The sequence below is a fragment of the Sphaeramia orbicularis genome, chromosome 2 (assembly GCF_902148855.1).
Source record: "Sphaeramia orbicularis chromosome 2, fSphaOr1.1, whole genome shotgun sequence".
In the NCBI taxonomy this organism is placed as follows: Eukaryota; Metazoa; Chordata; class Actinopteri; order Kurtiformes; family Apogonidae; genus Sphaeramia; species Sphaeramia orbicularis.
In genome coordinates, this window is record NC_043958.1 from 28,807,686 (window position 1) to 28,835,389 (window position 27,704).

Here is a 27,704-nt window from a genome sequence, read left to right on the forward strand (position 1 = left end):
ACCACTTGGAGCAATGTTCCCACGAGCCTCCTGGAAACACTTGCATCAAGCATGCCCAAACGAATTTTTGAAGTGATTAACAAGAACGGTGGAGCTACTCATTACTGAGTCCTACTGAGAAAATTTTTTGTTCTGGTTTGGAGAGTTTTTTCAAATTTTTTGAGTGATGGTCTTAAACTTTTGATCAGCTGATAAACAGCCTATTTCAGTTTACTTGTTGTTTTCAATAAATTACTTTTTCAAAGTGCTTTTTGTCTCACTCCCCGTTCTTGCTTTTGTATATTGTAGCTCTACTTAAAACCTCATTAAGATCCAAATGTGCAAAAGGTAAATTCTAGCTATTTTTCAACTGGTCTTAAGATTTTGATCAGGTCTGTATAACACACAAACTTGGGGTCACTAGTTGAACACAAAATATTTAAATCACAGACAGCAGTAAATGAGCATTGTTTTTAAAAAAACATATAGAATTTTAATACTCATAGAGCCAATCTTGTGCCCTGAATGGATGGGCTGCCACTCCATTTGTTATTTTTTTTCCTGTGTATATACAGAGTCTCATCAAAATTCAGTCAGTGATATCTTCTATACACTTGCAGCATAGACTTAAAAGTTTTTGGGCCGATCCGAATTTCCGATTTGCAGGGTGCTTAGATAGCTGAGACTGATTTTGGCCGATTCCGATCTCACTTTTTCCAAACACAACACACAAGACATTGCAACATAACTTTCCCATTAGAACATTCATTTTAAAAATAGAAGAAAAGTGTGCAAACAGGTGCCAGGTTTTCTGTATGAAAACAGGTGCACTGATTGCAACGTCTGTTTTTTAGTGAGTCCCATATCATACCAGCAGCTGAAAATTATAATATTTGAAGGAAAATTAACATAAACACCCAGTTTTTATTCTGTCGTGGCTCAGACCATCTGCTTTAGTAACACATTATCATAGACTGTACATATTACATGCTGCAACCCAGTTTTACTTTTAAATAATCTAACAGAACCTTGGGAAAAAACAAGTGTCTCTACATATGTGGAGCCCAGGATGAACCCCTGCACTGCATGGACCAGAACACAATTCATAAATTCCAGTAAATTCTGTGTGCTTTGCGTTTCCATCACACCCAAAAGTTCAGAGTAATCTATTCAAATCAGGCTGATGATGTATGGGGGAGCAGTAAAAGAAACTGCACTACACCTCCAGTCCAGTAGGTGGCGGTAAAAAAGCAGCCCAAAAAGCACAATGACACTATAAAAAGTAACCAACAAGCACGCATCATTGTTTGTATGAAACAGTACGCCCCAGATGGAGGATGCCCAAGTTGTTCTCATGTTTTACTACATCGCGAATAAAACCATGCGATCTGAAGGGGAAAGCCGACAGGTGTTATTTGCAAAGACATTTGTGAATACACGAAGAGAAAATCTTGAAAAGAAAACAGATTTTACAAGCTGGAGATGGACCGAGAGATGGATGAAATGCGTTCTAGTATGTGTATATGTGGGACTTCCTAAACCAGTGTTTTTCAACCTTGGGGTCGTGACCCCACGTGGGGTTGCCTGGAATTCAAATGGGGTCGCCTGAAATTTCTAGTAATTGATTTTAAAAAAACAAACAAAAACAACTTAATAAAAAATATATGGTGAGTTGAGAGAGACAATCCCAATACATAAAAGACATGACAAACTCTGAAGCTGAAACTGAGGCACTGTGGTACTGTTTATCTTTCAAATGTTCATTGTGGTCATTTTCAGATGCTGCAGCTCTTTCATAATTCATAGTTTGAGTTCTTGTTTGTTCAGTATTAATTGTCAGCCTTGTAAATCCAAGCTGGACTGAGCATACATATCCTGACCAAGGAAAATAAAATTCTCACTCTGTGCAGTAATCTACACCTGGCTTTTCTGCCTCCGTCCATAATAATATACATTATATAGACTAAATGTTGTCTAAAATTAACATTTATTTGCAACATAGTATCGCCAACTATTACATGATCAAAAACAAATTAATTTTAGCAAAAAAAAAAAAAATGTCTGGGGTCGCCAGAAATCTGTGACGTTAAAATGGGGTCACGAGCCAAAAAAGGTTGGGAACCACTGTCCTAAACCGTATGACAGTAGTCATTCTGGTATGGTACAATAACCAATCCCTTGTTCATTGGTTTATACTTTTGTCATTCGGTTTACAAATGTGTAACCAATCTAGATCAAATTTAAGGGCATTTCTGCGAGCCAGGGGTGGGAGGGGATTGGAGTGTGTTCTTCACCCCAGCTTCACTGTCATTCTGCTTTACTCCAGCATTAATCTCACCCCAAATGAGTGTCATTCGGTTTTAATGCTGTACACAAAATGTGTACATGTTTGTAAATCGAATGACAGAAGACGTATAAACCGAGGGGAGCAGTTATTGTACTGTACCAGAACAACTACTGTCATTCGGTTTAGGGAGTTCCATACACACACACATATTTATATAAGAGCAGATTCAGCTTTTACTGCTGAAATTTAACATTAATTTTCTTTCTAATGTCAATATTGACCCCAGTATTGACGTGTTGCATGGCTGTGGTAGTCACATAATCAGGTTACAGCTCAATATTGTACTTTGGTATCACTAAATGAATCTGAGTCAATCAATTAATACTGAATCGAATTGATATCGGATCGAATCGATTCGTGATCAACTGATTCAGAACCTTATGAATTGAAATCGAATCAATTAAGGAAATTGGCCATGATACTCAGCCCTAGTTGTGATCAGCTCAAACAATCTGAATAAGGCCTAATTATATGTACAAAACACAATTTAGCATGTGAACAACCTGTGGTATTGTACTTAAGTACAACAAATGCTGGCTCACATACAGAGGTAGCTGCTCTGTTCATCTATCTGTTGCCATTTTCTGCCACACAAAGCACATTTTCAGTTACAATTGAATTCCACACAGGTCAAGATCAAAAAATGCAATGTGAATTTTTCCAACTAATCTGTATATCCTGACCTGGTTTTGGTACTTGACTTTTTTTTGTTCTTTCTTTATATACACAAAATTATTTGATGAATCCACAAGGCCAAACTTAATGACAGCCTCACTGTGAAAATATTCCTCTACTCTAATGGCTCAAGTGGGTGGTAAAAGTCAGGACTTGGGCTTCAGAGAAGGAACTCCAAAGTAAAAAAAAAAAAAAGAAAAAAAAACAAAGAAAGAAAGGAACAATGGAAGGAAGCACAAAGCCAGTGACAACACCCACAGACAGTTAGACAAACAGACTGACCTTGCACACCCGAGTTTAGAGAACAGAAATCCATAAGAGTATCTCCTATCTTTTTTCTCAAAGCTGGGTAGATAGACTGACATTAATTATTAATTTTTCTACTGCAATTCAAGGATGTGAAATAAAAACGGGCTTGTTTACAACAGCATCTGAGTGAGAAAAAATCTCCCAACAGCCCATAAATGTGTCCTGAGTTTAATCTAGATATTCATTCTGGGGTTTCATTCAGAATTGCAATTGATTTTTGAATGTCTGTTGTAGGTGAAAAGTAATTTCAGTCCTTTTTTGCCGTTTTATTGCAGTTATACAGCTCCATACACAGTACTAAATGCAAGTATTGAGTATCATGGTGATGTATATGAGGAGCTCGTTTGCAGTTTTAACTCCCTTCCTCCACTTTGTCTTGTTTCACCCAAGACAAACTATGCTGCCAGGAAAATGCCCACAACTCCCCTCACCCTTTACCCTCCCCAAGTTCACCCCCCTACACCTCAACCCGTGACCGGCTGTCTGACTGAAATAACATTATGATACAGTGACTGACGTGCAACACATTAAATAGTTTCATTGTGTTGCACATAACAAGCATGCATGTGATAAATGAAGAGCAGGGACTCATCAGACAGGAGTTTCTTTGAACCCTCATTTCCTCCAGAGTCTAGACTTAAAAAGGACTTACTCACCCTGCAGAATATATTTATTGGTTTAATGACAACAAAAGAAAAAAACACTGAAAAAAAAACAACAAAAAACAACGCAGTCTTGGTTTGGAGTTAAAATCCCAGCAGTCATAACCCGGGTTTGCTCATTTGCAGTCAAAGCCATGGGAGTGCTTCTGTAGGCAGTTTTCATTGGTCTGTGCGCAGCTCTGCTTGGCTCTGGTTGGTTCTTTGACTGTCTTTCTTAGAAGCGTTTCTGGTTGGATGCCAATCTCTGTGTTTTATCTCTGATTGGTCATGGCAGGTTCTGTCCCTGGTTCTGCACTGTGGAGCTTGCTGTGTGATCTTGGCTCTCACTGCAGTATTGGATTGTGGGTCAGAGTATGCAGGCGAGGCCAGTGGAGCGAGGCAGATGAGAGAAAGAGAGAGAGAAACACCAAGAGAGAGTAGTCATATCAAAAGGCTTCAGAGTAGTTTTTTGCTCTGAGCTTGTTCATTGGATGACGCCGGGTACTGCTGAGTGTTTACCCATGGCCCAGTTATTTGTTAATCTCTCTCCCCCTTCTCCTCCCCTCCCCCAATTGGCCTTCAGTGCACCCTCCCACCCCCTTAGACTACCCCTTTGCCTCAGCTTCACTGCTTAAAAAAACAACAGCGATCTAATCTGGCGCTCTCCTTCCTATTTGCCAAGGCCCATAGGAGCAATGCAAGACACGACAGTCTGAGACTTGATTAAAAGTCACAGAGTGCACTGATGTGTTGGCTGTTTTCTCTACACAACTGTTTCTGACTTTACATCCAAGATTACAGGCTGACACAGTGAGGGAGGAGGGAAGAAACAGGGGGCCTTCTTGACTAAAGGCTAAAACGTGCCTGATGCACTCGTGCACATCCTTCTTCAGACATTCCTGCACTGTCCACAACCACTCCAGTATACAACTTGTCCTCTCATCCTCCTTGTGTCTCCATGGGGACACCTGTCAGCCTTTAAAACAAGGTACTTGGTAAACGCTGAGCACCTCTGTTTATCTCTTTTGCTTCTGTGTGAAGCACACCCCAGCAATATTGGGCTATACATGGCTAGTGTATGCAAGAAAAAAAATGCAGAGGCATGATCTAGCGCTATGTACATGGTCTTTCATTACTGCAAAGACTCAAGCTGCTGCATGCCAACAGTCATGTATCGGCTGTAATCATACATGCTGCTGCTGTTTGGGTGGATGCGTGTGTTGCTGAGGTAGGATAGATCGGATTCAGGGGTATTTGCTGACACCCCCAATTTTGCAAGTCCCCTGGTTGAGTTTAAAGATGTAAGAGGGGCTTTAATCTCTCCCATCTGTTGCCCTGGGACTGCTCCCCCGCCCCCCTGCCCCCACCCCACCCAAGCATCCATCCAAAAAACACCACCAGCACTCAGTCTGTGTCTGTCTGGGTCTGGTACAGTTATGCTAATCCTGGGGCTTATACTACCCTCAAAGCTAAGAGGCCTCCATTATTGACCATGATGCATTTATGCCAAAATCCACAGCCCCCCTCCTTGTCTATACCTTAACTTTCCCAGTTTTGTGATGAAAACACAGATGACAGAGTGACCAAAAAGGGGAGGGGGTGTGTGCGGGTGTGTGTGTGTGTGGGGTAATCTTAGATTATTTATGAACAAGCAAAAGTTGTGTTAGGGCTGCTTCTGAATTCAGTGTTTGTGAATAACAACTGGAAACTACACAATTAAGTGAAAAAGTTACGCTATTATTATGGGCTTTATATAGAGTTTACTTCCCTGATAATGAAGGAAAATTCAGTCTAATATGTGTTTTTTCCAACTGAGACATACAAACTTAAAAAAGTATAAAGATACAAAAATATAGTTTTTAAAATGTAGTCATTTTCATTATGCATTGGTTAGACAGTACCTCTCTGTGTCACAGCATCAACACAATAGAGATAGAAAATCAGCAAATGTGACAATAGATTATACAGCTTTATGTAATTTGACAATAATGGAAATGACAACTCTCCCTGCGCTCTCCTATTCAAGAACTTATTTTGCTGCTGTAGCAACTGTTGTAAGCATAATATACGCAGACAGCTCAGGATATAAAAAGACACATGTAAGCTTCCAGAGCAATAAACTGATCCACAAAAAGACCAGCATCATCTAAAAGACTGGCAGTAGCTAACAAGAGACTGCCCTCAAATTAGCCATGAAATATCCCAAACCAAACAGCTCGTCCATACTCAAAGCAGCACGTTTTGCGCGCTCTGGTCTTATTGTCTCTGCTGGTCAAGGAGAATGCTTCATGTTAATCATAGGCTGTCACTCTGAGTTACCATCTCAAGGCTGCACCTTTTGTTTTCTAAAACATCCACTAATTTCTCCCTTTTGCCAAACCAGAAGGTCGGCTGAACACTGATCTATTGTATTTTTGCCTTTACCTCTGCTCAGAACTAAAACCAGGGTACTAAGAGAGACACATATTGATTTTTTCATCCAATAGAGTATGAGGCTAGTTGTATTATGGACCAAATGCCCCCACCCTCCCTCTGTTCTAGTTTTCATTAGTTGGTTTGTAGCTGCAGTCTATGTCATCCCTTCTCACAAAGTAATGATGTAGCTAGAGTGCAAATATATTATATAATAAAAGTGAGAGCAGCACTTTTATATCTGCAGGCTTCAGAAAGGACTTCCTTATTTTCCTGCCCAAATTGCATTGCTCCAGTTGTACAAACATTGATGCCAACTTGCTGCTCAAGAATAAGTACCCATTATCATACTACCTCCAGTTTTGCCTCTATAACCTGGATGCCTGATGGTTTTACAACAAACTTCAGGACTGTGCTTCAGCCTATTTACTATCACAGTGTTCTGCCTTCAAAGGGATGCTGAATGTACATCCTAAAATACCGGAATGCACATTCAGCAGTCTATAATAAAGACCACAGGTGATGGTCTCTGGCAGCGTGTGCCTCAGGGCTTTGGGAAAAATCAGTTCATTTCATGATACATTACTTTCTCTGCTGTAGCTTACCTTGCTTTCAGTATTGTGCTACCTTCTTAGAGTGTCATTATATTTAATGTTTAAGCCTTTTACTTGCCTTTAAATGTATTATCCGCTTTCAAAATGTCTATACAACAATGTCCCAGAGGCTATTTCAAGCGAATTTACAGCACTTGGCATATAACACTTTCTGAACCATCCTGGTCAGTGTTATCCAACCAATACTGTCTTTAAAACCATTGATGAGCTGCTGGGGCTTACAGCAGTATGTATCTAGCTCACTGATTCCATCCAATCTGAACTGCCCTGTGCAGTAAACTGAATCACAGCCCTTCAACGTGAGACTGTAATCTCAAGCCAGTAACTCCACTTTCTGTTGAGCCGCTGATGTGACCGCAGAGTCGACAGCTTCAAGAGTCCCCCGTGGCCCCAAGAGGCTGGAGAGAGATGGCTTGGTTGGGGGAACAGTGGGCCCTGTCAACACCACAGTATGGGGCCCACGAGACACAGCTTCAGGATTTCGACAAGCGGAGCAAATGAGCAGGCCTTTTTATGCCATGGTATAATACTTCTGCTCTAATCCTCTTTGACCCTCAAACCTTCAACTTACCTGGGACAACAGTCAAAACCGAACATGCTACTTCAACATTGGCCGCATACATTATGACTAAGTAGGATTTTAGTTGCGAAGAATTCAGCTCGTCCTCTTTAATCTACTTTCACTACTAAAGAACACCTGTGGTTACACTGCAGGTAGTGGCTGCAAGCTTGCGCCATGTTTGGATCCACTTCTATTCCAGATTTCTGAACAGCAGGCAGACACCCACGCACTGATTAGTCACAGGGGACAGGGAAAGGAAGGACAAAACAAGTTCAGCTGCCGACAGGTTAAACACATGGCAGTTGGAAGGAAATGAATAATAATTTGGAAACAGAAATTAGTGGAGGTAATACAATAAGTGAACCAGGAAAAGGGATAATGTTAGTCTCTGAAACTCTGGAACAAGGGGAGTGAGCAAAGGCCATAAGCATCATGTTAAGGAATGGGCACTGGGACATCTCCACTACGCATTCATGAATGAATCAGCAGCAGCACAGAGAGTGGTTTATCTCCTGTCTCTTTACTGTCATTATGCCGACAAAGTCTGACTACTGCCCTAATTAATTTTGCTCAGTGCAACGATTTAGGTTTATTGCCTGTTTACATGGCATACATGTATATAAGTATCCATTAATCATCCTTGTACTGATTATTGAGCGAGTATGTCAATCCTCAGCCTGTCACTGTGGTCATTTGACTTCTCTTGGGGAGTACTAACTTGTTTGTTGTTTCTCATAAAGGTGATGAGCTTATCAAGGTGATCATACTTTAGCGATGAGTAAGCTTTCAAGTCGCGTGCCTTGTAATAGGGCAGTGCAAATGACAGATTACTTTTACTCTTTGCTGAATACTACGGTTTATGAATTTAAAATGGCATTCAGCTTATTGTAATGACCCATCCTGATCATACATCACAACCTGAGAACACTTTACAAAATACTTCATGTCCCACTCTCTGTGCTGAATCATCCTTTTTCCTCATTGCTTACTTATCATCTGATTCCAGTGTTTCTAATTTTACAATAACCTTTGCTGCTTGGTTTTACTCACATATTAGCCTACTTCACAAGCAGAGGACCTTAAAATACTCATCTGGGCCTGTTGTGATCACTTGGCTGATAAATGCAAATGTTAATGCAGACAATCTCTTTGCAGCTTTGAGTAATGAACACAGGCAGTCACATTGAGTCTTCAAATTATGCTCCACTTAGCAAAAGCAGTTATTTATTCAGGGTTTGCGATAATACCCTATCAGTGAAGGAGTAACACAACAATAACACAATCCCAAGAATAATATATCATTTAAGAGGGTGGTTGCTCACACATTCACACCCATGTACCGGAACACATGATCACCTATTTCCAAGCACAGCCTAGGCACCACCACTTCCACCAGTTAAATTACCCATCATGTAAAATACCTTTTCCGTCTTCCCACACATTCCTCTCTCCCTTTGCAGTGTTTCTCCATCTTTGTGCAGCCCAGCCACTATCTTATCATGCTCAAGGTTTCACAGAAGCCTGGCTTCAGCCCAAAGTCTTGAACAGGGGGCACAACTTGGCAGACAAGGACTGCGGTATGTTTGGCAGTGTTTTTCCAGGCCTTTGTACACAGAATGATTAAATAGGAGCCAGGGGTGCATTTGCTACTCTGTTAGAGAGGAGATATCTGTGAAGGTTTAAGCAGCTACAATCAGCTGAACTACACAGTTCAAACAAAAAATGACCCAGCAAGACATGAAGATGGAAAAGATAAATAGCAAGAGACAGGCAACCTGACAGGTCTGGCACTCGCACAAATAAACATAGAGAATATGAAAATCTGATTCCAAAAGCTGATTTATCAAAAAAGGTGACTATACCATCAGCTAAAACAAGACACACTAAAAGTAGAATTGCCCCGCAAAACATTATCTGCCCAGAGGCTAAAGCGACAACATCTGCACGAAACCAGCCAAACGGGGGACAATATAAACAGCAAATGCCAGACTAGAGGAAGGAATTAAATATCAATAAGAAGCACTTTTTCCTCATTCAGAAATCAATCCACTAATAATCTACTCACCAGCCACTGAAGTCAGGAGAACTGTCAGGCAAAACCCAAATTTAGCGAGTGATTTCATAGTGATTCGGCCCACAGCCATGGCAGTGTGCATTGACTTTGGTCTCGTAGCTGGAACTCGTCCAAGTCTTGTTTTACTTCTGGTCCTCTTCTGTAACTACCACTTGGTTTTTAACTCTTGTCCTCACGTCAGCTCAATAACTTGAACTGCTCTCTCAGGCATGGAACAACACATCGAGAATAGATGAAAAAAGATGCGCTGCTACGTTGGGGTCTGATGCCGTGATCTAATGACTAACTGCCAATAAAAGTTAAGTTAGTTCTGTTGACAATCCCAGCATAGAAAGAACAGATAATCCAAGCGGCTAACTTGTTTGGCGGAGCTGCCACCTGAAACTAGCCAGCCAACAACGTCCATTTCTGCTAGCTAACATGTTAGCTGCCTTGGCGACTGTCTGGTGCTAGAAAACTTAGGCAAAGAAGATAAATATCGGAAAAATAAAGACCGCACGATTCGGTGGTCTATGTGCAGACCATTTGCGGGTTCACAAATTCTAAGATTGTCCACCTTTCCGCAACATAACCCGGGAAATCAGCATATAAATGTTAGCCAGTTGGCTCGCTTAGACGGCTAGTTTACGAGCAGCTTGCTACTGAAGCTAACCGACGCTAGCACCAAGCACTAGCCAGATAGTTCTCCGCGTCCCGTCTCATTTCACGATCTTCCTACGGGGGAAAAAAATCACAAGTCAACGGCGCCTGCAGCGGGCTTTTCTGGTCAGGGATAGACGAAGATTACTACTCCTGTGCTGGTAGACGCCGGATCGATGAGATGGATATCTCTCGGTCTGCTCTTCCCCCGGGCGTTCGCCAGCGTTTTGCATTGACGGCTCGGAGCTCCGCTGGGCAGACAGACAGACAGGCAGGGCGGCTGGGAACGCCTCGTTTGCAGGCTTGTCTGGACCGCTCGTCTCCGGTATCAGGTTGCTGTGGGTTTGTGTTGGGGGTGGAGGACAGTCCTACTCAGTTAGGAAGAGTGCCGCAGCGCCTCTGTGCCGCAGACTGAGGGCATAACACCATCAAAACACCATGCTGCGTTTATTTATGTGCTGTGCATTTCCAACTTTGCGGCCTAACTTGATCACGAAGATGCACATTTTGATTAATCACTGAACATTTTTCATCACACATTGCTAAGCATCAAACGAAGTTTTCTGGTATAATTTGTGCATACAGAACAACATACGTTCAGTATTGTCAATGCTGTTCTTGCAACACCTGCGTTATTGTCAGTGTAAATACCCACTCATTTCAACTTTCATAGTATATAGGACAAAGAGAAATACAGTATTCCCCACTCTTTTCCAGGTAATTAATATAATCACATAGCAACTTCTTATTTTGAATTACAAATCATTTAATGTGTCAGTGTTTCCTAAAGTTTAGTGTGACTTTACTGCCTCTATGTGGTCAAATAACTCAAATCATTCACAGTTGAAAGCAGAAAACAAATCCTGCATGAATGAAAGAATTGTCACTAGGTGGCGTTGTAGACCTGTCCGTACAGCTCACCAGTGCAGTTCGTCGTTATATAACTTCAAAATAGTGGGGAGCTGCAAATACTTATTTACACTACAGTGAACACATTGATTTTGGCTTTAAAGGTGGAGACATTTAATAAAAAAGTGACATGAAATACCAGAGTGATGGAGTAAACACCATACATTTATATTTGGCCACTCTGGTTGAAAGCCTACAGTCCCACTTCTAAAGAAGCAATTGTCATAATGTATTATTGCATTTATTCATTCATGTTTAATAGCCTTCAGATATGATGGGTGGACTAGTTGACATTGCATTATTAAACCGAAGAAGGGGGGCGTTCCGAATTGCGCAAAGGACCTCCGCTTCCAGGGCAGAACAGAGCAGGCGGTGGAGGTTGATCTCCGTTTGCTGCTGAACACAGGAGTCATCTTCAGGGATTATAGTCGGCATATTAGTCATGACCGAGCTAATATAAAGTTCACAGAAGCGCAATGGAGAGATAAAATAGCACCAGTGTGCATTTACGCACGCAGGAGTGCCTGGAGAGCTGTTTTTTAAGCTTGGCGCCGCCGCTTTGGGACAGCTCTCATCTACTGCTCTTCTTAGTCCTCGGCTGTGTGATGAATGGTGGTGGGCTACACTATGGCTTCTGCTCCACCTGAGGCGAGGAAGTTTACCCGAGGGCTCAACAAACCGGGCACTGCCGCAGAGTTGAGACAAAGCGTCTCCGAGGCTGTCAGAACGTCCGTGTTGATGGTAAGAGAGAAAAAATACAGAATGACGGTGGGCTACAATTTTGTTTATGAGTTTTCCTTTTCACTTTTACTGTACATCATTGTAAATATTACTACCTGAGATTCTTCAAGAGTAGGTTAAAGATCAGGGTCAGCCCAGAGCAGAAGGTAATGTAAATCTTAGCGTCTGTACTCAAAAACACTAAGACAGTTGCTCTCTGACTATGTGGGTCTTGAACCGTGATGCTTTCATACACATTGTACATACAACATATATTACCTCCTTATTTATTCGACATGTTCTGACTCTGCTTTGTATCTATTGTTACAACTTTCTCAAAGGGTGTTGCCAGGTAACTGAAATATACACCACCACCTCCAAAGGGACGAGAGTGACAATACACACACACACACACACACACACACACACACACACACACACACACACACACACACACACACACTCCTCTACTTCTTGTCATCTGACCCGCAGGTGCACCTTGAAACCAGAGAGGTGACAGAAACAGCTGAGTAATGACAAAGCTGAAGACTGCCAAAGTCAGATTCTGTCTGTTTTTGTTATATTATATTATATTATATTATATTATATTATATTATATTATATTATATTATATTATATTATATTATATTATAATGAAATAACAGTTATGATGGTTTTATACCAGGAGCGAACAGATAGAAGGTGCATTTGCAGTACAGTCTAACAATCTGGCCATCAACTTCAGTAACTTCAACACAAAATCTATTTTAAAAGTCTTTATGTAGACAGCCAAATCAATAACTTATGTTGAACTGGAGTGATTTTAGATAGCAATTGATTAGCAATGATAAGCATTAAAATAGTGTTGGCACACTGGTACAAATGAAGAGAGGCAGGTGCATTATACTGAACAAAAAAAAACATCCAATAATCTGTCATGAGTGATGATTATAGTGTATGGCATTAACAGTATATCCATTGTAATGTTCTACACTATTGCACTATATATTGTGTGACTGTAGAAAGATGTGTATTGTTTCATATTAGGACTGTTTATTGTGTTGCAAATCACCCATTTTATTGCATTATTTTTTGTATGATACTTCATCTTCTTCCACACAGTATGAACACAGAAAGGAAAAGTGCTTAACACCAGAAAAACAAATATGGAGGAGCAGAACAGAATAATTGTTAACATGCAATATTTACACAATAAGGTTATTTCTCAATTGCATGACATGTACCGTGACTTTATAGAACATTTTGACTGTATCGGCAATCTGTAATCTTTACTTTTGCATAGGTTTGACATCACCTCAGTCAAAGTTAATCATGTAAGTAAATGTTGGTTATTTCACAGATCAATTCACATATACAGATTAAGCTCATTTACTTTATTTCATGAAACTGATTACTGTTTAGTTTGTTCTTTGTAATGCTCAGATCCTCAGAGAGCAGTCCCCTGCAGGAACCTGACTAACCCTGTGACTGTGTCTTGTTGAATAATGGTAATCAATATGCCATTTTTCTACGACTAATGGCTTTTGGCTGTCAATTATAGCTGTTCTGCCTCTGCATAGTCCCAGCATGCCCACTGATCTTGTTATGGAGTACTGAAAAAAGGGGTAGACAGTTTGATCACAGCCATAATTACCTGACAACAGAAGGTTGTTTATTTTCCTACAAACAAATATTTTTTTCTGTTTCCAGTAGCTGTGGAAGCTTTTTGCTTATTGATAGGGATCAAATGGTGTACGTTGTGAAGTTTTCATCTGGTTTTCTGACTAAAAACACAAAAACAGATGATAATAAGCAAAAAAAAAAAAGTTTACAATAATGAATGTCTTAGTAAGTACTGTAAAAGCCTAAAAAGGTACTTTGTGTACAAAAAATTGATGTTTACTAGTCTGGACCAGCTCATCGGTGCTTTTCCAGTTGCATCAAATTATCTGTAAAGACATACTTTGAATACGATTTCCATTATGTAATCAAGCCAATCATTTTTTGATTAATGCACTTTTGGCTTGTTGCTGTTGTGGTACCATCTACAAACCATCTGTTTTACAGTTGTTGTTTCTGAAGTTTAAGTACTGGGAATATACATGTATTAAGAGCATTTCCTTGTCTTCAAATGCAGAGTGACTAATTCTCCCGTTACTCATTGCTTAACACTTCAACTCTTCCCACAGCACCCCAAAGGTGGCATAAAAAAACAAATTTGTTGGACTCGTTATGATTTCTCAGCAGCTTTCCTGTGTGAACTCCATCAGTTACATTTGATGGGGTCAAGCCAGAAGCACTGCTGCCAGGAGCCTTTAATTGTAAATTCATTTCATGCTGAATTGGTGGAAATGTGCAACTAAAACACTTTGAACCTTAATGTGGAGCACAAGGTATGCATCTGTGACCCATAATATTTCTGTACATCTGTGCAAAATGCACTTATGTTGTCCCTCTATTTTTGACTTGTGTAACTACAGTGCACCTGTTTCTCCACTGCATTTGCACGGCACTGACATGGAGACTGATATGCTGGTATGGTAAAAGCAAATATATATAGTATAGTGCACTTAACAATTTCCTCAACAACTCCAGCTTCACATGACACAAGGAGTAGGTTGTCTAATTTTTTCAGGTATAAATGCAAATTCTCATAAAATCAGACTGTTTTTTTGTACATTTAAGCCAAAGGACAGGGATTTTTGCAGTGGTAAAATTCAGGAAAAGTTTTGTGAATGAAGCCGAGGTGTTATACATCAACTGTCTCAAATGTAATGCACTTCAAGTGGAACACAATCCATTATTTAGTCTTAATCTTCATCTCCACACTTGTCAGTTATGCCATGGCGGCCTATTAATTCTGTCTTAGGCTGGAGTGTGTGGAGTGGCATAATGGATGTCAGATCAGATCTCTGGGCTGTATTTAATAATGGATGAGATGATGGTAGGTGTCCTGGCTATTTTTAAACTTGCCCTCTTTTTCCTCTGTAACTTGGTGTCGCACTAAGTACCCAGGGGAACATCAATTATGGATACCTGCATATGTATTAATTCATCTAGATTCAAGACTGCTCTGAAAGTACACTGGACACACACACTCCATAGTTAGCACAGACGTGGCTGGTATTTCACTATACCTTAGTAAAAAAAAGTGTCAGCCAAGTAGTAGAGTAGTAAAAACAGCCCCTGCAGTTTTAATAATCACTTCCAACTGTGGGGAATGCTTACGAAGAGGTTTGTATACCTCATTCACCCTTTCAGTAGACATACACATACATATGCTGTAGAAGTCGTCTGTCATCTCTTTCTGTAATTTTGGTTTGTCTAGGTCTGTAATCCTTTTTTCCATTTCCTTTCTACTAACTTTAAAACTCAGGTAAAAGTCAGTTTTAATATTCAGTTCAAAAAGCTCTCCCACACTTTGGAGCACTGAAACACTAGCCCTATGAAGTGCATCCTGATACCTTAATACCACCTCACATTTATAGTCATTCCTGAGCTTGCTGTTCAAACTGTGAAACTCCACTTAACAGTGGACGCCTCTATAGAGGATTTGGTCTGATTAGAGCATAAAAAAACCTGGCGGAGATAATCTGCAGATTTGCAGATGCTTTAGCATTGCTGACCTATATCTGTGTCATGATACAGAGGCTGTGATGAAGTGGTATATTTGCTCTTGACTCTGCTGATTTTGAGGTGGAGTCCTCAGTTTCTGCTGCTGATAGCTGAGTTGAGGACATTTCTGGCCGTGTGGTTTCTATGTCTTTATTTAGGCTACCCTGTACTCCCTGTCGTTACCACCGTCACGCTGGCATAAACACATGGTTTATTTTTTCTTTCACAGTGTAGCATGTCTATGTTTGTGCATGTCTTGTCACAACCCTGTGGGCCTGAAACTTTATTTCCACTTGAGGATCCGCAGCAAACAGCATGATTCGACAGGATCGCTGTAAGAATAAAATTCCTAGCACATGACATGAGTTTGACAAGTTTCCCACAAATTCAGGAAACCGTGTTGTCATCACTTTTTGTAGCCTGCAGGCTCACAAATCAATATGTATCTCTGTGTCAACTCCACATTATTTTTTTCTTATTGGAAAGTTGCTGCATGTTTTTGTTTCTGCCTCATGGCCCACAGTGTTGATTTATGCAAGCATGTAATAGGGATTTCAGCTCATTGCAACATCTTCAATGTTTTGAGGTTTCCTTTGTTGTTTGCTGTAGGAATCTGCCTTTGGTTTTGTTGATTACATTTCAAGTCTAGCATACTATGGAAGCTTTTGCATTTCTAGTCAAAGTATCGCACAAGTGCAATCTTATTTAACAGTCCAGTACTAGTTAGCTGAGTAGTTCTTTCTGGTATGTTTCTTCTCAACACCTTGGATGAATAGAGGCAGTTTATTGCAAAATATACACAATTTATAGCTCAAGATCCATTGTTTTCATACCATTGTGTAAGATTGAAATACCATAAAACATCCCCTATTGTCACTTACAAGTAAAGGGCAAATAGTGTTTAATACAACATGATTAACTAAACTGTTGTTATTTCAATAAGCAGTGCAGCCAGACTTGTCTGCAAAAATTGAGCAGTGACCATAAAAATTTCCTTTGACCCAGTTGCCACAATTGCACATCCAGTGCTCTGTGGCATGTGTAAAAATAGCTATTACATTTTAGTGTGGAAAACATTCATGTTCTCTTTGGCTTCCGCTAAGTCATTCCATCTAAAAGGTTAGCTTCAGATAGGTAGAATTAGAGCATTGGCCTACTTCAGAGTTCAAACAAAGCTGTGCGCTAGTTTTTCTCATTACTGTTTGTTAGCTGTGAAAAAGTAGCCAGTTTTCTAATCAAACAGAGCATAAGGGTCCTATCTGGTTCTGTCAGACTACCTGCAGGTGTTTCATGAGACACTCAGTACCGAGTTACATGAGTGCAACTTACATTTAGTAACATTTATTACCGTTAATTTGTTTTCACACCACTTTTTCTTGAGCTAAAGAGAAATTTTATCCTGTATTTGTACAATGTGATCGCAGCCCTTAGAGAGTTACAGTTTATCCATGCCTCTTACGTTAACCACTGCAGTGAAACTTGGCCGCCTTGCCATCTTTTCCACTGTTCCTCCTTCATGATTACATGTCTCTGTCTCTGCTACAGCGAGCTTCATGCTATTGCAGGCTTGCAGCTTGCCTGTCATAATTTGTGTTTGCTTTGATTCATGTGGATGTGAGGGGAGTGTCCCTAGAATGTATTAGAAAAGATGAGGTAAGAAATGAAGTCTGGCTGCTTTTCCTGTGAGTCATCAGGCCTCTGTGTTGTTGCAGTGCCAGGATCAATCTGTGGGAGGCAGCAGTGATGCATGCCTCTTGCTTTGGCAGGGTGTTCTCTTAACATTTTAGACAATATCTAGACATATTATGTTGTGTTTATCTTAATGTGTTGACATTAAGCATTCAATTACCATTCATTAACAATAAACACAAGGGTTTTATAAATGCTAAGTTATTCATCCTGTAAATGTTTGGGTTAATTGATGTACTTGTGTGAAAAGCTCACATTGGTAATGATGTGAAGGTCTGCCATCCACCAAACATATGCCTAATTCATTTCTTTACCTTCTTTGAATATGTGCTGTTGCCAGGAGACCAGCCAGAGACTTTTTCATACTTCATTGTTGTCTGCTTTAAGAAAAGAGAAGAAAAAAGAATGAAGTCAGTGTGGTATATCACCAAAGAATCTGCAGTTTGGGCAAGGAAAACCATGATTTTTAACTCTAGGGAGTTGATGTATTTAGATATTGAAGCCTCTAATTTGCAGATGCAAAAATGAACATCTGACAAATTCATTATTGCTCTGTGGTCAGTTAGTTTTCTTTTACTAGGTGTTATTAGTGAACAATGGAAACAACAGAACGTGGTGATAGTTTAGTGTACTATAATTTTTGTGGAAGCACCAAGCAAAGACAGAAGGAGTTTTCAGGTTCTTTACAATGGTTTTAGTAGAAATACTCCTTAATTGTCAAGAAGAATTGCCAGGGTACTGATGCCTATAGCAGCTTCCAACTGGGCTACCAGTGGCACCAGTTCATTGCAGGACTTAAAAGTAATATACTCTTATAGAATATTGTGTTATTCTTTTGTTGTCAGTAATAAATTATAATAATGGGGCAACCTAGGCCTAGAAGGCTGGAGAGTCGGCTTGTGACTGAAGGGTTGCTGGTTCGATTCCCTGGACTGGCAGAAAAAAAAATTAAAGTTGTTAGCTGATGTGCCCTTGAGCATTTGCTCCCCAGGTACTTGATATGGCAAGCCCACTGCTCCTAGTCTACAGTGTGTGTGGTGTCTGCATGTTCTAGTAATGGGTTAAAAGCAGAAGGTTAATTTTGGTGTGTGGTGCATACTGACAATTAAAGAATCTTAATCTTAATCTTAATGAACATGTCTAAAATAGGGATATATATCTGTTGTGTTATATTCAAGATGTCATAAGTTTGCACAATTGAATTTGAACTCATTTAATGAAGGAATCATAGACTTTAGGTAACCTGTATGTATAATAATATCATAATATTGTAATTCATCAATATGGATGCCATGAATACTGCTGGGTACAAATACTTGTATGGCACTACGCCATATCACAAAGCAACACATTCATGATTCCTAGGTCGCTCTCTTAGTCACTCAAAAAATGTCATATATTCCCAAAATTTGTGATACAAAAATAGCACTGATAGTGTGTGAAAACACTATAAAACTAATGCAATTGTTATAATACAATACCATGGCTAATTTTTGGTTTGGTTTAAGCACAAAAACAAGGTTATGTCTACGTGGTTACAGCTAGAAAAAGCATTTGGAAAAGCCTAAAGTAAGGGAAAGAGAAGAAAAACACAAAATTTACCAGGTTTGAAACAGGACACATTCCCATTCTTCTCCATATCCATCCTCAAGGATCGTTACTACTTTTTTTTTTGCTGCTTAATGACATCAGCTATGTCCCTTTTCTTCCCACTTACATATTATTCATTATTATTTTATTATTCATACAACTATTTTAGACAATACATAACTATAGGTGACATTTATGATGAAGTTCAGTACTTGGATGTGTTTGTCCACTGGCTCCAGTTGCTCTGGTATGCCAAGGTTTGAGTTAAGGGGTCACTGGGTGCATTCTGGGGAGCAATCCAGGCTTCATTACATTAATGCCTCTCTGAGGACTGGCTCTAATGTAACCTTCAGAGAATGCTGCTTAGGCTCTTTAACTGAGCTTGAATTTTTAACAGCCTTATGATTATCAGTGCTATTCTGCTAATGAGATTTGCATTTGTTCCCCTCTTATTAGCCCACAGCAAACAGGAACTTCGTAAACGGACAACCTGAGACAACCTCTCAGTGTAACGATAGTCGATATCAACTGAATGTGTTTTCATTTCTTGCAGTAAGCACAATGAATTTTGTTTCCTTCAGTTAAATTTTTATTCTAGTTTAAAGAAGTCTATCTAAGCAATTACCTACCCTATTTGCAGATGTTTAATACAATACAGTTAGTTTACATTATGAATATGTAGCTTCTTCCTAGTATTGCTGTGTAGATTTTACAGAATTTTCTTGTTTTTCTTAGTTTTCATTACATCTTGTCTCTGTGTTACTCATTCTGCTGCATCATCTACTTAAAAGTAGGTGAATGTGTCAACCTCTGATGAAATATTTACATCAACCACCCGAGAGGCGCAGCAAAATCCAGAGATTTAAATTGGCCTTACAGCTTGCATCCTCGTCTCTGGAGAAAGAAAGGGAGAGAGAGAGAGAGAGAGAGAGAGAGAGAGGATGTTTTGACATTAATGAGATGATGATTTGCAGAGGGTTTATCCTGGCTGTCCATTGTATGACGCATCATACTTGATGATGGTCATGGAGCTGTGAAATCATCCCCTTGTAATTTCATTGTCAGTGGGAGAGAGAGGGACATTGTCTGCAGCTGCCAGCTTATGTATGAGAGTGTGGGTGAGTTTGTGTGTGTCTTGTTGGTAACAGTCTGCTTTTACTGTTGAGAAAGAGTGCAGAGTCAGAGAAATGACTAAGCTGCCGGAGAGGGAGGGAGAAAGGATGCGAATGAGGAAGGAAAGGAGAAGTGAAAGTGACAGCCATGAGTGATGGAGTGATGAGATGGCAAAGCTTGAGAGAAGAGGGATAGAGGAGACAAAAGCAGTGAAGAAGCGAGAGGAAGAGGAGGAAGAAGATCAGGGGAGGGTGAGAGAAAGCGAGCGCAGCAGAGCATCTTTATCTCTCCAAGCAGAAGCAGAAAAGGAAGAGGAGCCGGGAGTTGACGCCCTGCTCCAGCTGAATGAGCAACCAGGCTTCTCTCATCCCTAGTTCGTCCTCTCCCACTGAGACACACACGAGGATACGACTCGCACTTGGGCTGAGGTTTTGCTTTCACATATTCTTTTGCATCTTAAGTGGAAAAAATCAGGATTCCTTCTCATCTGTGGAAGATGAAATGATCCCAAAATCCTGAAAGAGGTGTTTAAGAATCGCTGGATGTTTAAAAGGGGTCAAGTTTGAGAGTTTATATTGACTGGATTGCTGCACATGCCAGGAGAGGTTATAAATAAGTTCATCATCATAGGTTGTGGACCTGCATGGTGGTGCTGAGTGTCCAGTGCCACCATGGGATGCACCACCAGTGTAGTTCTGTTAGAGGGGCTCCGCTCCATCCTTGAGAGGAACTGTGGATACATCAAGGGGGCGGTGGAGCTCGGGTCTTTGGAGGAAGAGGAGGAGATACTGAGTCTGAGGGGGTCTCAAGTCTGGATACCCACCACTGCTCTGGTAATCCCAAATCTTACCTTCTTAATGCTAATTTCCCATCTTTGATCACATTTCTATTTAAGATAGACTGTCCATATGCAAATATTAGGGTACAGGTTCAGATTTGTTTATTTAGATATTTTACTTTAACTTGCATGATTAGTTTCTCATAAAATCTAATTTTATTGTATATCAACCAACCAATTAATAAGCCTCAGACTTTAAAAGTCCAACCTCTTTTGTTTTTATCAGGAAAGAAATCACAGATACCAACATATCTTCTTCTCTTTTTTGCTTCTCTGTACTTCAGTGAATTCACAAGATGTAATTACTGTAGGTTGTTTTTCCACAGAGGCTGTAATGATTTTTTTTTTTTGGGGGGGGGGGGGGATCGAAGCATGGTAAAAACTGAATAATTCACATACAGAGTAGAGTTACGTGAGATTAGACATGAGCTACTGCATGGATCAGCAGAATTTTGTCTAATAATCTCACTAATAGTTTCCCAGAGGAACTAGATTTAGAGTGCATTTTTCTGGTGCAACCCATCAAAGGCTTAAATTTGTCGCAGTTTACGCAATCTCACTTAAAGTAAAATCTAGGTCTCTTTCTCTTTCTCAGTTTTATCCACATTGTAAGCTGTGTTGTTGTTCCACTTAGATTTATGCACTGATACATTAAGCTACTTTCCTCAAGTTAGCTCCATTAGTGTGTGTGTTAAATCAAAGTCATTTAATGGACAATCAATAGCAAGGGGTTTAAGTAGGATTTGCTAGTGCAAGTCAAAGATGTTCACTGAGGCATTCAGTCCATTCACAGTGTTTGGTTTACAGTCATTAAACAGCTTTTGACCACTCAGAGCCATTCCCATAAAGAAATTAAAACCTATTATTATTAGATTAACATAAAAATTACAGCTATTAATAGATCAAAAAACCCACAAAAGGAAATATAATCCTCATATTGCATATTAGTCCTGCCTTTTGTCCATCACAAGACCAGATCCTAGCAGTCTCAATGAGTCTCTTGAGTGTTTTGTATCATTGGGTTTCTATGGATTAGTCCATGCAGGGACTTTTCAGTGCTATTCGCTCCTGAGCTGAGCTCTCAGCACCTCAGAGATCTCTGACATCATAGAGACTTAGGGAACTCCCCTCTCACATATCGGCTTTAACTTTTCCCATATGTTTTCCCCCTGTACTACCTGGAGCTATGGTAACTTAATGTTGACCACACAACCAAACACTGGTCCCTCCTTTACGATTCTAGGCATTTTTGGTTTGTTTCCGAGCTCATGCTGTAGGTTTGTTTCTGATAAGGAGGCTAACTTTCATGTGTGTTTATGTGGAGGATGTGTGTCTTTTCAGGCTACACCCTCACACTTTGTCTCAGCGGGGCGCTTGTAGCAATGGTTGGCTCCCAAACATTACATCAACCTGCCCTTAAGCAATTCTCCACTGACTTAGTGACACTCTGCATATATGCTTGTGTATGTGCTCATAAGCCTCTTGGGAAGGGTGTGGAAGTCTGCATGTCCTAATGGGTTCAAGCTGTGTGAAAACAAACGGAGACCATCCTTCTCCTGTTCTTTCTTTCTGCCTGACAACTTTTTTTGTTACGTCAAGCTCTTACACAGATGGTCTTGTAAACTAATTTGCACCCCCTTTGCAAACTCGCATACACTAGCAGTTCCCTCGTGCTGTTTCTGGCACAGCCCCAGCGATTAGCAACCAGCTCTAGGAAGCATGATGGCGTGAGTGCACTCCAGAGATGTGGGTGAATGAAGCAGGATGACCTCAGCGCAGCCAGGGCTTTGACAAGAGGTTGATTATCACGCTGAGCTGGTGACGCTGTCACTGAGGCGTCCACAGGACGACTTGGACGCAGTGCAGTAAAGTCAGCAGTCTAGATGACCCTGACAGAGAGATTTGTGAGATAAATTAAACCCCTTTAGGTTTTTATCTTTAAAATTGAGGAGTTGCATATTTTCACAGTTTGGGTGGGAATCAGTGAGCTCAAATTAACCACAGTGATATATGATACTTTGAAAACTTCTCCATGGCTGACTTTTACAAACTTACGCAATTCTTAATGCAAGTAGAAGACTAGCACTTCTTTGGAAGAGTTTAATAAACTTGAAGTCATAGTAAATTCAGAGGACAGACTTCATAAAAGACATAACAAGATGAAAATGATGTAACAAGTTGAAATCTACATAAAAGCCACAACAAGCTGCAAATGACATAAAAGATGCAACAAGAAGAAAATTACCCCAACAAGGTGAAAAACAATGTCATAATCAGATAGTGTTTTGATAGTCAGTCATGTGTCTTTGTGTACATGAGCATTTAACATCTTTGTTTCATGTGTGAAAGGTGACGATGATTTTGCCACCTGGAAAACCTTTTTTTTAAGCGTTAGAGGTGATTTTTGTAGTTTTTTTCTGTCCATGTTTGACATTTTAACATTTCAGCATCCTATTGTTATTTGAACCTTTTTTTGTGGAGCCAGATGTACAATAGACATTTGGGTCTCAAGTTGAAAATCAAATCAAATTAAAATTTATTTATATAGTGCCAAATCTTAACAAAAGTTATCTCATGACACTTTACATATAGAGCTGGTCGAAACCAGATTCTCAAGCCAATTTACAGAACCCAACAGAATCCTCCAGGAGCAAACACTTGTTGACAGTGGTGAGGAAAAACTTCCTTTTAACAGGGAGGAACCTCGAGCAGACCCAGATTCCTGGAGGAGAGTCATCTGCCTTGACCACTTCGGGTTAAAGAGAGAGGGTAGAGGAAGAGAAAAAAAGAGAGAGAGAGAGAGAGAGAGAGAGATGGGGAGGACACATGGATAAGAAAATATTCTGATACATCATGATTTCCTCATAAATTTGCAGGGCTTTTTTGCCGTCATAAGACAAGAATTCCATAATTTAAAAAATAGTTGAAAACAAAGCGTACTTGAGAAAGTGATAGTTATAATGTTTTAAACAAATGTGGTAACAAATTTTAGTTTATCACGTGCCTCTATGAATAAGAGGCATGTAAACAGGTGTTATCAGACACAGGTACTGAGGTTTGGAATGAGATTCCAGCTCCAATAAGAGACTGGACCATATATAGCACTTTTAAAGACAATCTAAGAAAGTAGCTAAAACGAAACCAGATTGGTCGGCACAAATTTTGTCCTTCTCTGTGTCTTCTCAGTGTTCTTTGTTACTGTCATTAGTGTGTGCCAATTGTCCAGTTCTTCTATTGTGTTGTTAATTTTAAAATTTTTTGTATTTGTTATTTGTAATTTTTGCCATTATAATGTTATTTCTTCTGACCTGCTAGGGACTGTGGATGGAAAGTAGCCTTTGGCTAATTCTGGCATATTTCTGGCATATTTACATGTGCATTAATATACACTTTCCCTTTTAAAAAAAAAAGTAAACTAAAGGAACATACTGCAAAGTTGTTATGCTAAAATTTTTGGAGCTCTTGAAGCAAAATGTGATCAGAATGATAAACCATTCACTTGGCAAACTGTAAGAAAGTTGAAGAGCATCCATCCTGCACCAATAAAGTAATATTTGTATCTCATAAAAAAAAAAAAAAAAACTAAAAGCCTCCATCCATCACTAATAATGTAATGCCACCACATCAGTGTAATGCTGCATCTGCATTCACAAATGACAGCTTCAGAACTTCAGAGTACAATGACATGGAGGCTATCTCATGATTTTGTTCCAGTCTTATTCATGTGTTGGTTTATTGGTTGGATAATAGACTTCTAAATGTCATCTTGGCTGAAATTCTAACAGCCATTTTTCAGGTCTTTTGCAGCCTTATGCACTCAGCTTCAGTATAATATTTATTTACTGGGGCTTTTTCTATCTTCGCTCAAAGATGCCCTGTAGGAGCATTAAAACAATCTTATTGCATAGTCTCTGTGCAGTTTCCTATGTTTTATATAAAAGAAGCTATTTCTCTGAATGGTGTGTTTCAGTGAGTCTCTTTGAAGTGAGTACAGTTAAAACAAGTTATGCAAATTATGTGGGGTGCCTCACACATCAGAGAACCCTGCAGTACAAACCTAAAATTCACACACACGCACATACCCTTGCCCGCTGTCTGTGATGGCAGTCAAACTGGAATGGGAGAGATGAAGGCCTTTGAAGTCTTCCTGACCCGTGACATGTCGCCCACTCGCTGACATTCAACTTCTCTCACTCTCACTCTGTGCAAGCTTGAACTTGTCATCCTGTAGAGATGATTGGATGGTTATTAATTATGCTTGTTGAGTCTGAATTGCTCAGTGGCTTGCAAACATCAGTGTGGTTTGTGTGTGTAAAAAAGCATAAAGGAGAAAAAGCATAAAGGAGAGAAAACTCCAAAATAAGGATTAGCACATATTTACCCACTAATAACTTAAAATGTCGTCATTCTGAGATACATGATCCAATAGAAGACAGCTGAACCATGGCGCCTCCGTTGCTGAGATTAAAGGCGAGTACTTCTCCTCAGAGTATGCTGACTGGATGGAGAGACAAGGGGCAACTCATACTCTTCCTGAAACAGCAGGAAGGTGTGTGTTTGTGCATGTATGTGTGTGTTGTAGCTCAAAGCCGGATGAGGGGAAGTGTGTTGTAACAGACCCTGCTGTGGGTGCCTGCTGCAGCGGATACAGTGAAGGAGCTGTTCAAAGCAATGAAAATATTAGTGGTGTAGAACTTTATCAAAAAGATAATCAAGTCTCTCTGCAGAAGTTATTTTTATTAATCTTTTCCCTTATTTCTTTTCTGACCATTTGTGTTTGAAGACATACATAGTGTTTAGAAGTAATTAGTAACATTTAATGGAGTTGTGTAATGAAACTGCATAATAAATGTAACTGTAATAAGTAGTTATGGGCACGATGTTGGAAAACCTAGACCTCACCAACTGAAGCAACCCCAGATCATAACACTGCCCTCAGAGGTTTGTTCTGTAGGCAATAGGCATGATGGGTAATAACTTCATCTTCCTCTCTCCTCACCCTGATGAGTCCATCACTCTGGAACAGAATCAAGTCTGGACACATCAGACAACATGATCAACATTTTTTCACTGATCCACAGTCCAATCTTTATGTTCTCTGTCACAACAACTGAAGCCTATTCTATTCTATTCTATTCTATTCTATTCTATTCTATTCTATTCTATTCTATTCTATTCTAACAATAATAATAATAATAATAATAATAATGGATTGTATTTCTATAGTGCTTTTGAAGGCACTCAAAGGGCTTTACATTTTTGATCCATTATTCATTTACTCTCACATTCATTCTGGTAAACTCCATCTGTAGCCACAGCTGCCTTAGGGCAGGTTGACTGAAGCGTGGCTGCCAATCTGCGCCAAACGGTCCCTTTGACCACCACCAAACATTCATATGCATTCACTGGTGTGGTTGTTTAAGAAATGAGAAGCCACTCACTGCATCAGTTAGGGTTAACAATTTGGTACAGCTGAAGCATTTTAATCACTGCAGTAATTATCTAATGGACAGCTTTTACATATTCACTCAGTTAAATCCAGGTAGGGGGTGGGGACTTTTTTTGGTCGGGCTGGCGGTTCTATTGCTGAACAAGGTAAGTGTGCAGTGCTGGGAATTGAACGATAGAAAAGGGTCTAACATTACTGTACATTTTTGGGATGTTTTAGTTGTATTGCCCAGTTTCTCAGAAATAAACAAAATTATATTTCTTCAGTTAAGTAATAGAAGTCATTACGTTACTCCATACATTTTGATGATGTAACTAAATTTCTATAACATATTACATTTCAGACTGCACAAGGCAGGTGGAAAGGGCAGATGACAACATGATTTCTGGGCCCCTTCGAAGTTTTTAAAGGGGGTGTGGTTGGATTTCACCTCCCCTCCTCTTCCCCACACACACAGCAGTGCAGCTGTGAGTGTGGGAGGGCCCTGCCCCTCTGATGAGACACAGTAAGAGAGGGGGCTGAGCTATTGTGATTGAATACAGAGGGAATCTCACTGGATGTTGGAAAACTCTCACAGGCTTGATACAGACCGCAGGCAACTTTCTGCCATGGCAGTGTGTGTGCAGTGAGTCCTACACCTGATTAGAGGCAGCAGTCAGGGCTCCGGGTATCGACCACCATGCAGGGCCGGGCAGGAAAAGCCCAGAAAAGGGAGATGGTGATAGAGTCTCCTCAGCAGTACAAGAGTCTGGCTGAGATAGAGGCAGAGGTGGAGGTGGGGTCACAGGTGGCAGTGGTAAGTCTTTACAAACTGCAGAATTTATCTGCCATAATTTTTTGTAAAAAAACCAGAACATTTTGTCTAAAGTTTTAATCTGACCCTCTGGCTATGGGAGTTGCTTGCTGAATGAAATGTGATTGTTTTAACAAGTTTTTATCTGTTACATTCTCTTTCATGAGCGGCTTTGAAGATATGCGTCTTCTTTTTTTTTTTCTAAAGGACAGAAAAGGGAAATAGCAGCTTCAGGGTACAACTCTCCAGGGGGCTTGGATGTTGATCTTTTTTTAGGAAATAGAGCACTTGTGGCTCATTTTGTCATTAACTGTTCCTGTGCTCAAAGTGGGCGATTCACTGCAGAGGAGGATTTGACATTAAACAGCTAAATAACCTCATTTTATCAACCTCTGAGTTAGATTTTATCTTCATAACTTGCTGTGTAATGTATTCGTGTAAGATGATTACTGTGGAGTCACAGTTCACAGCTGGTTGTTGTTATCCTCTGTCTTAGTGGCTTTTATCCAGTTCAGTTTCACTCACATCGTTTTCTGCTTATCGGATGATCTTTGCATCCAAAGGCCTGAGAGACATGAAGGGTATTTTTATTATATCATCAGGAGGATTGAACAAATCGGGATGTAAATCTATGGTCAGACGTGTTTAATTGGCCTCAGTTTGCTGTGTTGATTGGACTCAGACCAAGCAGATCTGGATCATACTGAGCAGCTGCAGTTAGACGTTTGAACCATAA

General features: G+C 40.0%; 2 protein-coding genes across 12 annotated transcripts in view; one reads left to right on the forward strand and one right to left on the reverse strand.

Annotated features, from left to right (window-relative positions):
* Nucleotides 1-10,605, reverse strand: part of LOC115433368 (bone morphogenetic protein receptor type-2) — a 34,252-nt gene extending 23,647 nt beyond the window's left edge. Inside the window, exon 1 of the mRNA XM_030154744.1 lies at nucleotides 9,605-10,605. Within this exon, the coding sequence (XP_030010604.1) occupies nucleotides 9,605-9,695 (91 nt within the window). The 5' untranslated portion in view covers nucleotides 9,696-10,605. The remainder of the gene's footprint in view (nucleotides 1-9,604) is intronic.
* Nucleotides 10,606-11,514: 909 nt separating this feature from the next.
* The window catches only part of dock9b (dedicator of cytokinesis 9b), a 74,398-nt gene continuing 58,208 nt past the window's right edge, over nucleotides 11,515-27,704 (forward strand). For 3 of the 11 annotated variants that reach the window (XM_030154624.1, XM_030154665.1, XM_030154682.1), the window contains exon 1: nucleotides 11,515-11,902. In XM_030154624.1, the coding sequence (XP_030010484.1) occupies nucleotides 11,771-11,902 (132 nt within the window). In that variant the 5' untranslated portion in view covers nucleotides 11,515-11,770. Of the gene's footprint in view, nucleotides 11,903-19,778; nucleotides 20,722-26,761; nucleotides 26,972-27,704 lie in introns of those variants that run through there. The other 8 variants (XM_030154599.1, XM_030154608.1, XM_030154648.1 and 5 more) reach the window with 4 other exon arrangements.